This window comes from Muscardinus avellanarius, assembly GCF_963383645.1.
Source record: "Muscardinus avellanarius genome assembly, chromosome: 5".
NCBI lineage: Eukaryota > Metazoa > Chordata > Mammalia > Rodentia > Gliridae > Muscardinus > Muscardinus avellanarius.
The window spans coordinates 86,824,684-86,837,242 of NC_137790.1; the positions used below are offsets into that span (position 1 = coordinate 86,824,684).

General features: G+C 39.4%; 1 protein-coding gene across 1 annotated transcript; it reads right to left on the reverse strand.

The window, feature by feature from the left end:
- Positions 1–482: 482 nt before the first annotated feature.
- Positions 483–10,210, reverse strand: FETUB (fetuin B; the record flags this gene model as incomplete). The annotated part of the gene is made up of 7 exons (XM_080696555.1): positions 9,965–10,210; positions 9,530–9,640; positions 8,263–8,350; positions 6,120–6,289; positions 5,300–5,401; positions 1,673–1,756; positions 483–860 (listed from the first exon to the last, which is right to left on the reverse strand). The coding sequence occupies exons 1-7, from the start codon at positions 10,190–10,192 to the stop codon at positions 483–485; spliced, it is 1,161 nt and encodes a 386-aa protein (XP_080552681.1). The 5' UTR covers positions 10,193–10,210.
- Positions 10,211–12,559: the final 2,349 nt, after the last annotated feature.

The window sequence follows — 12,559 nt, forward strand, 5'->3', positions numbered from 1 at the left end:
GAGAGGTCTCCATCCATGACTTGAGACTGCACAGTTTGGGTTGGCCATATCCAGTGTCCATTGAAATTAAGTATTTATATGGGCAGGGGGATGCTAGTCTCATTATTTCTTTGTGTGGGGGGAATACTGGGGATGGAACCCAGGGGCATTCTATCTCTGAGATACACCCATAACCCTATTGTTTAGTCTTTATTTTGAAACAGGGTCTCACTGAGTTTCAAAGGGCCTTACTAAGTAGCTGAGGCTGTCCTCAAACCACAAGTTCCTGCCTCAGCCTCCCAAATGCTGGGATTACAAGCATGTGCCACCACGCCCCACTAGTCTTATTATTTCTATATCCAATCAACACACTGAGACTGAGAAGAGTCAAAGACACACTTTATTAGCCACTCTCTACATTTAAACCCACTCTCTCTGTCCCATTCCCACCACTTCTCATCTCCTCCAGGATGCTATGCCCCAAGGAAGCTTCTCTGTGATTCTCAAGGTGGGAGGACAAGAGGTCTGGCATCCCGGGCAGGTCCTGGGCACTCAGCAGAGTGCTCTTCTTTATGGGGGAAAGGCAAGACAACCAGCTTCTTCTCTTCAGGCCCCATGAAGAGAAAGGAGACATCCAAAGTGTCTCCCTGGGAATTCGCAGTTAGATCCAGCTGCAGTGGGAAGGCTTCCGGAGCGCTCTTCCCCTTGGAATCTTCAGCCTTCTCGTCATCCAGGTCAGGGAGGTATTGGACAGATCCCCTTGGCACAGTTTCGGAGGAAGGGGTGGAGGGAGCTGTGTTTTTGTGCTTAGCTTCTTTCACTTCGGGGAGTTTCTCAGATCCCTTGTTGGCAGTAGAAGTTTCATCTCCAGGGGCCTGAACCTGAAATATGAATGTTTTCTTTTTTTTCTTTTTGGTACTTGACATTGAGTCCAGAAACATTCTACTTTCAAGTTATACCCCCAACCTTACTGTTATTTTTACTTTGAAACAGGTTCTCAGTCTCACTACTTGTTATGGCTGTTCTTGAATCTGTGATTTTCCTGTCTCAGCTGCCTAAGTACTGGATTACAGGCATGCACCACCATGCCTGGCAAAATGTTTTCAAATGCAGAATTCCACAGGGAAAGCCCTGCTATGCCTGGTATCCAGCTAAGCTGGTCTGTGCCTTCATCTGGATCCTCTCACTTGTTTCTCACAGCGATCTGAACGAGGTTAGTGTTGCAACCTCATTGTATAGAAAAGGAAGCAAGACTCTGATGTAAGTCATTATGGCCCCATGGCTCACAGGGGCAGAGCAGGACCAGAACCCAAATGGCCTGTCTCAACTACACCAGGCTGCCTCATAGTAAATGCTCAATAAATATATGTGGAGAGGGACTGAATGTTCTCAGGAAAATGACTTCTTCCTCAGGTTTGGGGTAATATTTCTTGGGGGGCACTGAGTTTTATGCTTGGAGACTTGAGCCATCCAAGCTCCCTGTTTCTGATTGTGTCTTCTTTATCCTGTAGAACCACACTATGACTAAAAAAAAGTGTGACAGGTTTCTGACCAGCTACCACATGGGTGCAGCCTTAGCTTAGTGAAGTGGGTCATGATAATGGGAAAGTTGGGGGTGGGGGTAGTGGCAGCTTAAGATAGATAACCTACTCTTTCATTCACAGGAAAACAATGGAGTGAAAAAGAAAAATACCTGTGATTCGAAGAAGTCACAAGTCACAGAGACAAACTTTTCTGAGTCTCTTCGACCAAGAGAACCTTTGCAAAGACCAACAGGCTATAAGAAAAAAAAAATACAAAGTCATATGATTATAAGATTATCAATGATCATAAAATAGAAGTCAACTTGCTTTCTGCTTGTGTAGACAACAGTTAGAGTTTTATGCTTCTACCATGTACAGGCTCTGAGCCAATTCTAAGTCATCTCTACCAAACTAGGCTAAATTGTCTCCAGTAATGGAGAACTCAGTATTTCTTGTGAAACAAAACTCTATTAGAAAGTTCTTTGCATTGAACAGAAAACTATCTATTTTTTTTCTTTTTTTCTTTTTTCCTTTTGGTGGTACTGGGGTTCCTGAGAGCCCTTCTACCTCTGGACTACACTCCCAGACTGGTTTTATACTTTATTATTTTTTGGAAACAGGGTCTTTTAAGCCAGCGCGTCTGGCTTCGAACCTGCGCAATCCTCCTGTTTCCGCCTCCCAAGCGCTGGGATTACAAGCGTACGCCACCACGCCCGGCAAAACCTGTGTATATAACTTTTATCTCTTGGCCTTCCTTCTACCCTAGGGTCAATTAGAAAACTTGCTTTTATCTTTTGTATAAAACACCTGAGTGTTTTCTTCTCAAAACCATTCTCAGCTCCTTCAACTTCAACTTCTATTTATTTTAAATTAAAACAACTTTTTTTTCTTATTACAAATATAATAAATAGTTTTTTAGAATATAGATAAACAAAAAGAAAATAAAAGGCCTGTAATTTCATCACAGGTACTTGTTACCTGCAATTATTTGGTTTTTTTTCTTCCAATCTTTTTTTTCTATGCAGAAATATTTTCTTCTACAATGCTAAGATTATATATCACAAATCATTTTATAAAAATTTTGTCATTGAAAGTGTATTATGAAAAATTTTTATGGTATTGGCTAGTCTCTTGATGATAATGGCTACTTGTATGCCTCTATCATTTTAACAAACTCTCTTTTGTAGGACAACTAGATTTGACCTACTTTTTTGTTTACACATTGAAACAACATCTTTTCACATGTTTCTAGTTACTTCTTTAAATTTCTAGAAGAGGAATTTTAGAGTTGAGTATATACATTTTCAAATGTAGATAGAATATTATTAATAAAATCTTTCTAAATAAAATGTTGATAAAGTAAATTATTGATAAAATACACACATAAAATTTACTAATATATTAAAGTAGATTGCCTGGACATTACTTTCTCATCCACCTCCAAAAAACATTAAGAGAAGATGTGAAATTCTTTAAGGTGAAAAATCCATTAACATATGAAATCTTTGGGGATTGTGCTTCAGCCTTTTCCTTCACCTTTTTATCATCTCATCATAGAGGAAAGGCACTCAGAGACCACCTGGAGAGACTGCGGGTGCTTGTACCAAGAACAGCCCGGCCATTCCCATACTGGCTAGAATTTGCTGAGCTACAGGAATTTATCAGTCTATCTGGTGCTGACACTGGAGTGGAACACAAAGAAAGTTTGTGATGTGCTTGAAAGATGGACCACAAAGTCTATGGGCATATGTGGCATCAAGATTGGAAAGCAAAACTATCTCTATTTGCAGATGACATGATCTTGTATAGAGAAATCACTAGAAGAGTATTAGAACCAATAAATGACTTCATCAAGATTATAGGACACAAGATCGGTATAAAAAAATCTATTTTGGCCAGGTATGGTGGCACATGCCTATAATCTTAGCTACTCAGGAAGATGAAGCAAGAGGATCACAAGCTTGAGGCCAGCCTGGGGAATTTAGTGAGACCCTGTCTCAAAAACTAAAATAAAAAAGGATGTAAGTAAAAACCACAACAATATACCAGTTCATTCAAAGAAAAATGGCTATAGCCAAAAAGAAATATAATAATAAGCACTAACAAAGATGTATAGAAACTGAAGCAATCAAACATTGCTGATAGGGTGATGAAATTGGTGTTATCATTTGGGTAAACAGTATGGCAGTGAGTCAAAGAGTTAAACACAGAGTTCTCATAAGATCCTCTTCAAGATATATATATATATATATATATATATATATATATATATATATATATATATTTATATTCAAGAGAAATGAAAGCATATATTTATATGAAATCTTAGATACTTGTTTATACCAGGAGATAACCCCAATGTACACCAACTTACGAATAAAATAATATTCATTCATTGAAATATTATTTGGCTGTAGAAGAGGTAAAACATTTGGTAGGTGGGGAAACTTACTAATTTAAAGAAGTAGGTGGAAAACATAGTAAGTTAAAGAAGCTTACTGGGGTGGAGGTAAGGGTAAAAGAAGGTGGGTAGCTAATTGGTCAATGCATGCTATATGAATGATAGAAATATTACAGTGAATCACATTAATTTGAACAAAATGTGCTACTAATTTTAAAAGAAATATTTTTAAAGTAATTGGCATAAACAGTGTTGATTTTAGCATTACCATCTCATTGGTTAATTTGATGGAGGAAATTTGATCATTTCAGCATATTTTTTATTATTTATTTATTTATTTATTTAATTATTTATTTTTGGTGGTACAGGGGTTCCTGGAAGCCCTTCTACCTCCGGGCTACACTCCCAGACCTATTTTATATTTTTGAAACAGGGTCTCTTACTCCAGCACGGCTGGCTTCGTACCTGCGTGATCCTCCTGTCTCTGCCTCCCAAGCGCGGGGATTACAAGCATGCGCCACCACGCCCGGCTTTCAGCATATTTTTTAAACAAATGTAAATGTGTTCTCATACACACACACACACACACACACACACACACACACACACACACATCACATTCATATCACATCACATACTGCATGATTCCATTTGTATGAATAAATGGAATAGACAAAGCCATAGAGATGGAAAGTAGATTAGCTATTTCCATGGGTTTGTGAGGCATGGCCATAGGAAATATGTGTTGATGGGTAAGGGATTTCTTTTGGGAGCTGATAAAAAATATTCATCATTGTGGAGTGGCACAGTGTGCTTGTGGCCCAACTCTGTGGATATACTAAAAAAGAAAACACACTGATTTTATACTTCAAAAGAATGAATGTTATGGTACATAAATTATATCCTCATAATATGCTACTATAAATAAGTAAGTAAGGGGAAAATATGTTTTGTCCAATTTGCTCCAACACATTTGTGCCAATTGACATTCCCATCCAGTGTGTTTCGGTTTCAAAGTACCCTCCCCATTGTGGGTGCTTTCTTTGACTTAGTCTTTCTTAAAGAGTGATTGAAGGAATGGAACACCTTGCTGTATTCCAAATGCAATCTAATTTGTCGAAATCAAAGTAAGATCATTGCCAATTGGTCTAGATTTTATAGCCCTCATGACTACTTTTTTCAGTTGCATCACACTGATGATGAAAATTATACTTATAGTTGAATAAAACCCCTTGCTATTGCAGCTAGACCTGATCAGTTTCTAACTAGTCAGTTGCTCCTTTTGGCGAGGAAAATGATCTATGCTTTACAACACCTCATGTAAAGTTTATCATACTTAGAGATAATCTGTAAACTTCAAGTGATCGTATCTATGAAGACATTCAGGAGCACTCACCTCAGAGTCAGATGGCTGGAGTGAGCAGCTACTGGCCTTGGATTCTGTACATGGCGACTCTTTGATTAAATATTCCACAAAGTAAGCAGGGCCATACACCCACTGTTACAAGACAAGAGTTGAGACATTAAAACCAAACCTTCCTATATGAAGAAAAGATTTGAGTTTGGCAACATTAAGTTTACTGAAATGCTATATCTCCAGAGGTGTTGCCAACACACATATCCATTGTCCCTATAAGCCCCATGTGGATCAAACCATCTACTATAATTTTGTTTTATAGAAAACATAATGATAATACCTTTCTTCCTTTATTAAGTATTTGAATGGGTCTTAAACATGTGCCCTTAATTAGATTATTTTTATCTTGCAGATTTATCTTTTAGGTTTTTGTTTTTTTCATATAAGAGAGATATCAACATAATCCAAATACAAATGAGCCCCTGTTTCATCTAATCCATAAATCCAACATCTAGTCTTGGCCTTAACATGGAGTAAATGTTGTCTTACTAACGGGTCCCTGGTCATTAAGATACAAACATGTAGCAGTAAATAGTGAACCTAGGTAGACCCTTCCCCAATGAGAACTTGAATTTATTTATCTTCCTGCCTTCAGGTTTGTGAAGTAAAATCAAGTCATGTGACATGACAGACGCTTAAATATGACTGAATGTGCATCAGGTCTACCAGCAAAGGAAATGTAGAGAAAGGCTCTTGGGTTCTAATCAAAAGGAGAGCCTGATTCTCCCCTCAGCTTAAGACTTTATGGCTCCGTTGAGACATACTGCCTGTGTACGTGACCTGGGCATGTTAGTCTTACCTGACTTGAGGCCCTGGTGACTTTGACGAGAGAGTACTGCTTCGAGGTGCTTTCTGCGTTGTATTTTGCAAGAGACTCAGTGACAGCTTCCAAAATACTGGGATCAGACAAATTAGCGGGACGGGGACTTGGGCAGTCTGGGCATTTACTCTGGATCTCTCTTCGAGAAACTATTGATACCAATGACAGAGTTGAAAAATGTTATTGATTTTTAATCCAGTGAATAGTCATAAGTCATATGACAGAAGCAAAAACCTAATAAAAACAGTATAACTCAGTGTTGGCAAGAATGGAGAATTAAAGGCATTTTCTGGAAAAAACTTGCTGTTGGCAATGAATTTTATAAAATGAGAAGTATTACCTTCATAATTAAAAAATAAATCAAAGTAAGGTAGTTTTTATTCCACACAAATTTATTTACTCTAGGAATTTTGCTCAAAGACTCATAATGCGATGCACTGATAAAAGACATCTCACCACAACCCATCTCAATGTCTCATCTCATTGCCTCTGTTAAGTAGACTGAGTACCTTTAAAAGATGGGACTTTGTCACTACCATGTCTCATTCATCTTTTAGTCCTTAACTCTTATCCCAATATCTCACACATGGTGCTTAGTAAATGCTAAAAGAATAAGTAAGCAACATAACACGAGGTGGAGGTACACCCTCTTTGGTTAGAAAAGGCAAGTGAACCGTAAAATATAATTGGTCAAATCACTGTGTAACTGGAAAGAATGATCACACTATGGTACAATTGGTCAAATCACTGTGTAACTGGAAAGAATGATCACACTATGGTACCACCACATTTTCTGTTTGTGAAAAGGTGGGGATGGCAAATCTAGTGTGAGAGTCAAGCTAGGGAACTTGCCTTGCAGTTGTTTTTGCAGAGAAAACACATTGTTTGGATTAATTGTATGTTGGGGACTGAGGAAGATCACAGGGCATTGCATCCACAGTATGCCGCTCCTGTGTGGTATAGTATGCATGGAATGTCACTTCCTGAGCCCCAGAACTCTGACATCTATGACTTCCATGAAAGTCCTAAGATTGTTAATTAGTTGTTGTTCCCTAATTTATTTTAGATGTCTTGTCTTCGCAATCGGGAACCTTATACTATGGCTAATACAATCCTTCCTCTGTTGCCTTATTACTCAAAGGGAACCAGCAGCATTGTTATCACCTGGAGTTTGTTTGAAACACAGAGTCTCAGGCCAGCCCAGGCCCAAGGAATCAGAATCTGCATCTTAACAAGATCTGAAGGGGAGTCAGTTACATACACACAGTAGCTTAATAAGTAGCCATATCCTGTGCTTTTATGCTTAGACCACGTGCTTTCCAAGGACATTCTTTTGAAAAATCAAGATACAGAATGAGTGCATGTGCTTATTTCAGATGTCACTAGTTTCAACCTTATTTGTTCAACATCGGTGACTCTTTCAACTTGATAGGACTAAACAGTGAGGAATAGGGAGAAAAAGGATCAAAATATTTTACAAAACAAAAGATAGAAGACTCCTCAAGTAGAAGACTCAAGAAGAAGACTACTCAGGGTAGTGCATGCTCTGTGTTCATGGGCAGCTTAGTCAGTTTCATAGGAATGTTTAATAGGAGAGCACCATTCCTTTCCTGAATAGAGAATGAAGTGGTTGAAACAGTATTGCTGTTGTTCCTTAAAGAAGTAGTACGAGTTTCAAGGGCACAGAGGAGGGCATGCTCATCTGAGGGAGAGGCACAGACAAGACGCAGAGATTGGAAGGTACAATGGTCAAATAATAATGAAATTGAATGAACTGAGTAATAATGAAGTTGAATGAAATGTCAGGAAAATAATGGCAGAGATCTCTAGAAATGAACATGAGGATAAGTTGTAGAGATTGTTCCATTTATGAAAGACTAAAACTTAGAATTTGAATTAAGACCTAAGTATAGAGCTATTCAAAGTGATTTGGAAAGATTAACTGTAGGAAAAGGAGCAGTGTGAGTTGAATTTCAGTAGGGAGGTGAGTACTGAAAGTATCGAGCAATTGGTGTTGGAATGAGTACAGGTGGTTGACATCCTATGCACTCTTGGCAAAGCCCTGGTTAAATGCTCTTTTCAGTCTTTTGTTAAAATTAGCAAAATCATCACAATCTCTTACCTGGGCGAAGAGAACAGTTATAGGCAGCTAAATAGAGAACTCTTCTTGGCTTGTTAACTAAAAACATTGCTTTGCATTGACCATAAACCTGGAACCAACAAATACATTTTAATGGCATGATGGATGGAACCATGAGGGTTTTAAAATACTCCCCAAATTGGAATTTGGAGATTTTATTTTAAAGTACTGAGAATCTTAACATTAAATGCTGTGCTTGGGATGGGAAGAACTATAGTTGATCATCAAACTGTTTAACCTTTTCCTGGGACACAGCAAGCTACACTTCCTAGCCATCCTTGCAGTCAGGTGTGGATAACTAAGTTCTAACTACAGAAAATGAGCAGGGCAATCACTTCCGGGTCTGCCACACTCTCTCTATTCCCCTTGCTCTTTCATTTTTCATAGCTTGATGCAGATGAGCATGGTGGTCTCCTGACAGCATGGGAGAAACCTGGGCCTCCAAATTACTCCTGGAGTAGCATCCCCTCCCCAACCCAGGAACTTCCTTTTGAACGCTACATGAATAAGAAATAAATTTCCATCACACTAGAGCCAATATACACATTTTAGTGTATGTGTTGTCATAGTGGTGTCACCATAACAAATACAACTAACAACAGGATGAGAGAACTATTTGCTTTTCAAGATCAGTCAGGTGAGGTTGACAAATTTAGTTAAATGATTCAAAAAACATATCATGATCAAATCTTACTTTTAAACACTTAGTTCAATATTCTGAACTCATATTTCAATTAATGGAAATAACCACAGGATAATTAGAAGTCAAATAAAAACTGACAGTATTATTTTCAAAACTCTCCAATGATCATCTCTGAAAGGATGAATTTTGCGGCCTTTTGGGTTCTGTGATTCCAGAAAAACCTTCCATAGCAACCCTCAGAACCCAAACCACCATGCTTTAAGCTATCCTTTTTCCTAACCCAAACTTCATTTTAGTGTTCATTAAAACAAAAGAAAATAAAATGAATTTTAAAATCTCTCTATCACTTCTACTGTCTGCCTTTATCCCACATCCAGAATGTTTACTACAGGTCTTTTTCTCACAAGTTAAACACTGACTTAGAGCCAACAGGAGGATTCTGGGAGTTAAAAAAGAAAAATACAAAACCTATTCAGGGACAACTTTTCAATTCTGGTCAGCATCACCCCAATGAGACATCTCAGAAACCCCTAAAATTAAACTTGTTTCCACCTGCAGCATTGGAGCAAGTACATGGTAACTCCACCCAGCAAAACAAGAACTTACTGATTGAAAAAAACTCCTCTCCTCACAGTCCTCCCAATTCTTCTTGCTGAGCACATGACAATTGGTTTCCAGCACGTCCAGCGTGAGATAGAACAGAGATCCCAGGTGATCCTGTGGGAAGGGGTGGAGAAATACACCATAGTCCACATGAGACAGAAACCCATAGAGACCAGATAAAACAGTCTTTCTTTTATGAGCGAGCCGAAGAGTATGATATTTGTGAAGATTCCTTATAAACTGTTGACCCTTAGGTGCCTGAGTAGGAACAAGCATTTGTTCCCAGGAACAATAAGAGCACTGTAGTGCTCCCTAACAGAGGAGGACAGGGCCTTCTCAGCAATGTTTCCACTTTCAGAGCACCTGCCGGCATGCATCTGTGGCCTCCCACCCCGGCCAGTCCCTACATGCCTGTTCCAGGAGGGGGGCACCACTTGCCTGTCTGTGTTCCGAGACATCGTTCACGCGATTGAGGCTCAGCACATAGCCATCTTTTAGATCTCTGTTGATGTCCTGCAGGGCAAAACGTGCGATCGACAGCACATCTGAGTCGTTGCAGCCCCGGGAGAGCAGAAAAGGGGAGTCCTTGAAGGTCTGCTGTGGTGGAGATCTGGCCCCAAAGCATGCAACCAGGGCACAGAGCACCAGGCATCGGAGCAGGCCCATTCTGTGGGGAATAAGACCCAGAATGGGTCACTCTGCAGAGGCACAGGAACTGGCTGTCATGTGGGGCTCTTTAAGGGAGGTGTGAACAGTTTCATAACTGCAATCTGAATGGCTGGCCAGGATTTGAAATGACCCTGTCATAACTTACCACCTTGAATTCCAAAAGTGGATTTCCCTGAGTTAATATTTTAAACAGGGTTTGCAGATGTTGTAATCTTACACTGCTGAGCAGTCCCATATTCACATGTATGTGTAAACAAATATGTTTCCTAACAATTTCCCCCAAATCATAGCAAACATTTGATCAGGGCCTTATGAGGTCAGGACTGGATTCTGTCATGTGTCTGGGTCTCCAACTGAATCAGAACATGAAGTATTCTCACCTTCTCCCGACCTTTTCTGCAGCTGGTCTCCTTGGCCACACTCACGGTTACTTTAGACTGTAGGAGCCCAGTGAGTTGAGGCTTCCCAGGCAAACCCCCGTGCTCACCCTGCTCAGAGCAGGCATTACATCAGACAGGAAGCTTAACGTTTCCTCACCTACCTCAAGTGAGGTGACATTCCTAATGTACTTTGAGCATCGGCTGGAAAGCATTCTATTTAGCCTTGTTTAGATTATTTTAAGCCAAAGATTATATGTAAGGGAGAAAACTAATGAGATATCAAAAGTTCTCACATCACACTCCAGGTCGGTTATTCCTTTTACAGATCTATATGGGAAGTAAATCCATCAGAAGACTAAAATCTCCTACTATTAAAGAAAGATAACATGGACACCAGGGAGCACTGGCCGGAACTCTTGTCTTCCTTTTCCAGCTTCTGTTTGGGGTTCAGGAAGGTAGGAAGGTTTTACTTGCTGAGACTTATGAAACACAATTGTCTTTTTAAAATTTTCTATTTCAGGGCTGGAGATATAGCTCCATGGTAGAGTACTTGCCTAGCAGAGGTTCAATACCCAGCATCATAAAATAAATAAATAAGGAAATATAAAAATAAATCACACACACACACACAAACACACACACACACACACACACAAACACACACACACACACACACATACAAAACACCAGCAGTAGTTTATCATGAAAAAAATCCAAGAGAGAAAGCTTCTAAATTAGGTTATATCAGAAGGCATTCCCTAGAACCCTAGACCACAAAATGAACAACACCCCTGCCCTCCCTCCACCCCAACTTTAAGGATTCTATATTAAAATAAGTTAGGAACAGTTTCACCCAATATATAAGCTTGTAGTGTCTCAACACATATAGTACGTTAAATACTCTCTGAAATTTGAGGTGAAGAAAACTATTTAAACCACATTTCCCTATACTTACCAGACTATAAGCAAGCTTTCTGAAAGTAATAGTTCTAATTTACCTACAGATAAAATTAACCCAAAGTGCATTTTTGCACTATATTAGGATGGCTATATGTGAGATTTTTTTTTTTATGAGACACAGGTGAGAGAGGCCAAATAATTTTTGACTGAAAGTAGACATCTTCCAAATGGATTGAAAGAAATGTTCCTGTGGCCTGGACAGAAATCCAGGGTGTAGAAATCCCGGGATGATAACAGAGAGCTAAATATAAAAAGGTATTTTTTTTTTCTTTTTATGGTGCTAGGGATTGAGCCCAGGGCATTCTACTCCAAGGTATAACCCCCGCCCATTTTGGCCTTTTTGTTTTGAAACAGGGCCTCACTATATTTCTAAGAGTTCATTAAGTTGCTGAGGCTGACCTCCAACATGCAATTTTCCTGTCTTAGCGTCCCAAGTACTGAGATTACAGGCATGCACCACCACACCTGGCTACATTTAATACTTGTATTTTTTTTTTCCAGTATGGTGAATGGAACCCAGGGTCATTCTACCTCCAAGCTACACCCCAGCCCTATTTTTTTTTAATTCTTTATTTTGAAACAGGGCCTCACTGACTTGCAAAGGGCCTCATTCAGTAGTAGCTGAGGCCGTCCGTGAACCACAATTCTCCCATCTCAGCCTCCCAAATGCTGGGATTACAAGTGTGCACCACCACGCCTGGCCATTTAATGCTTCTATAGCATATATATTTATTTAAAAATTTGAGTCCACATTAAACTTAAATGTTGCTGGCTAATATCATTGTGATTAGCTATTGTGATACAATTTGAATATGTATTAAAAACTGAGTGGAAGCTGGGCCTGGTGGTGCACGCTTGTAATCCCAGCATTCAGGAGGCGGAGACAAGAGGGTCGCAGTTCGCAGACAGCCTCAGCAACTTAGCGAGGCCCTTCGCAACTCGGTGAAACCCTGTTTCAAAAAATAAAAAAAGACTAAGAAATAGGATGGGAGTATAGCTCAGAGGTAGAATGCCCCTGGGTTCC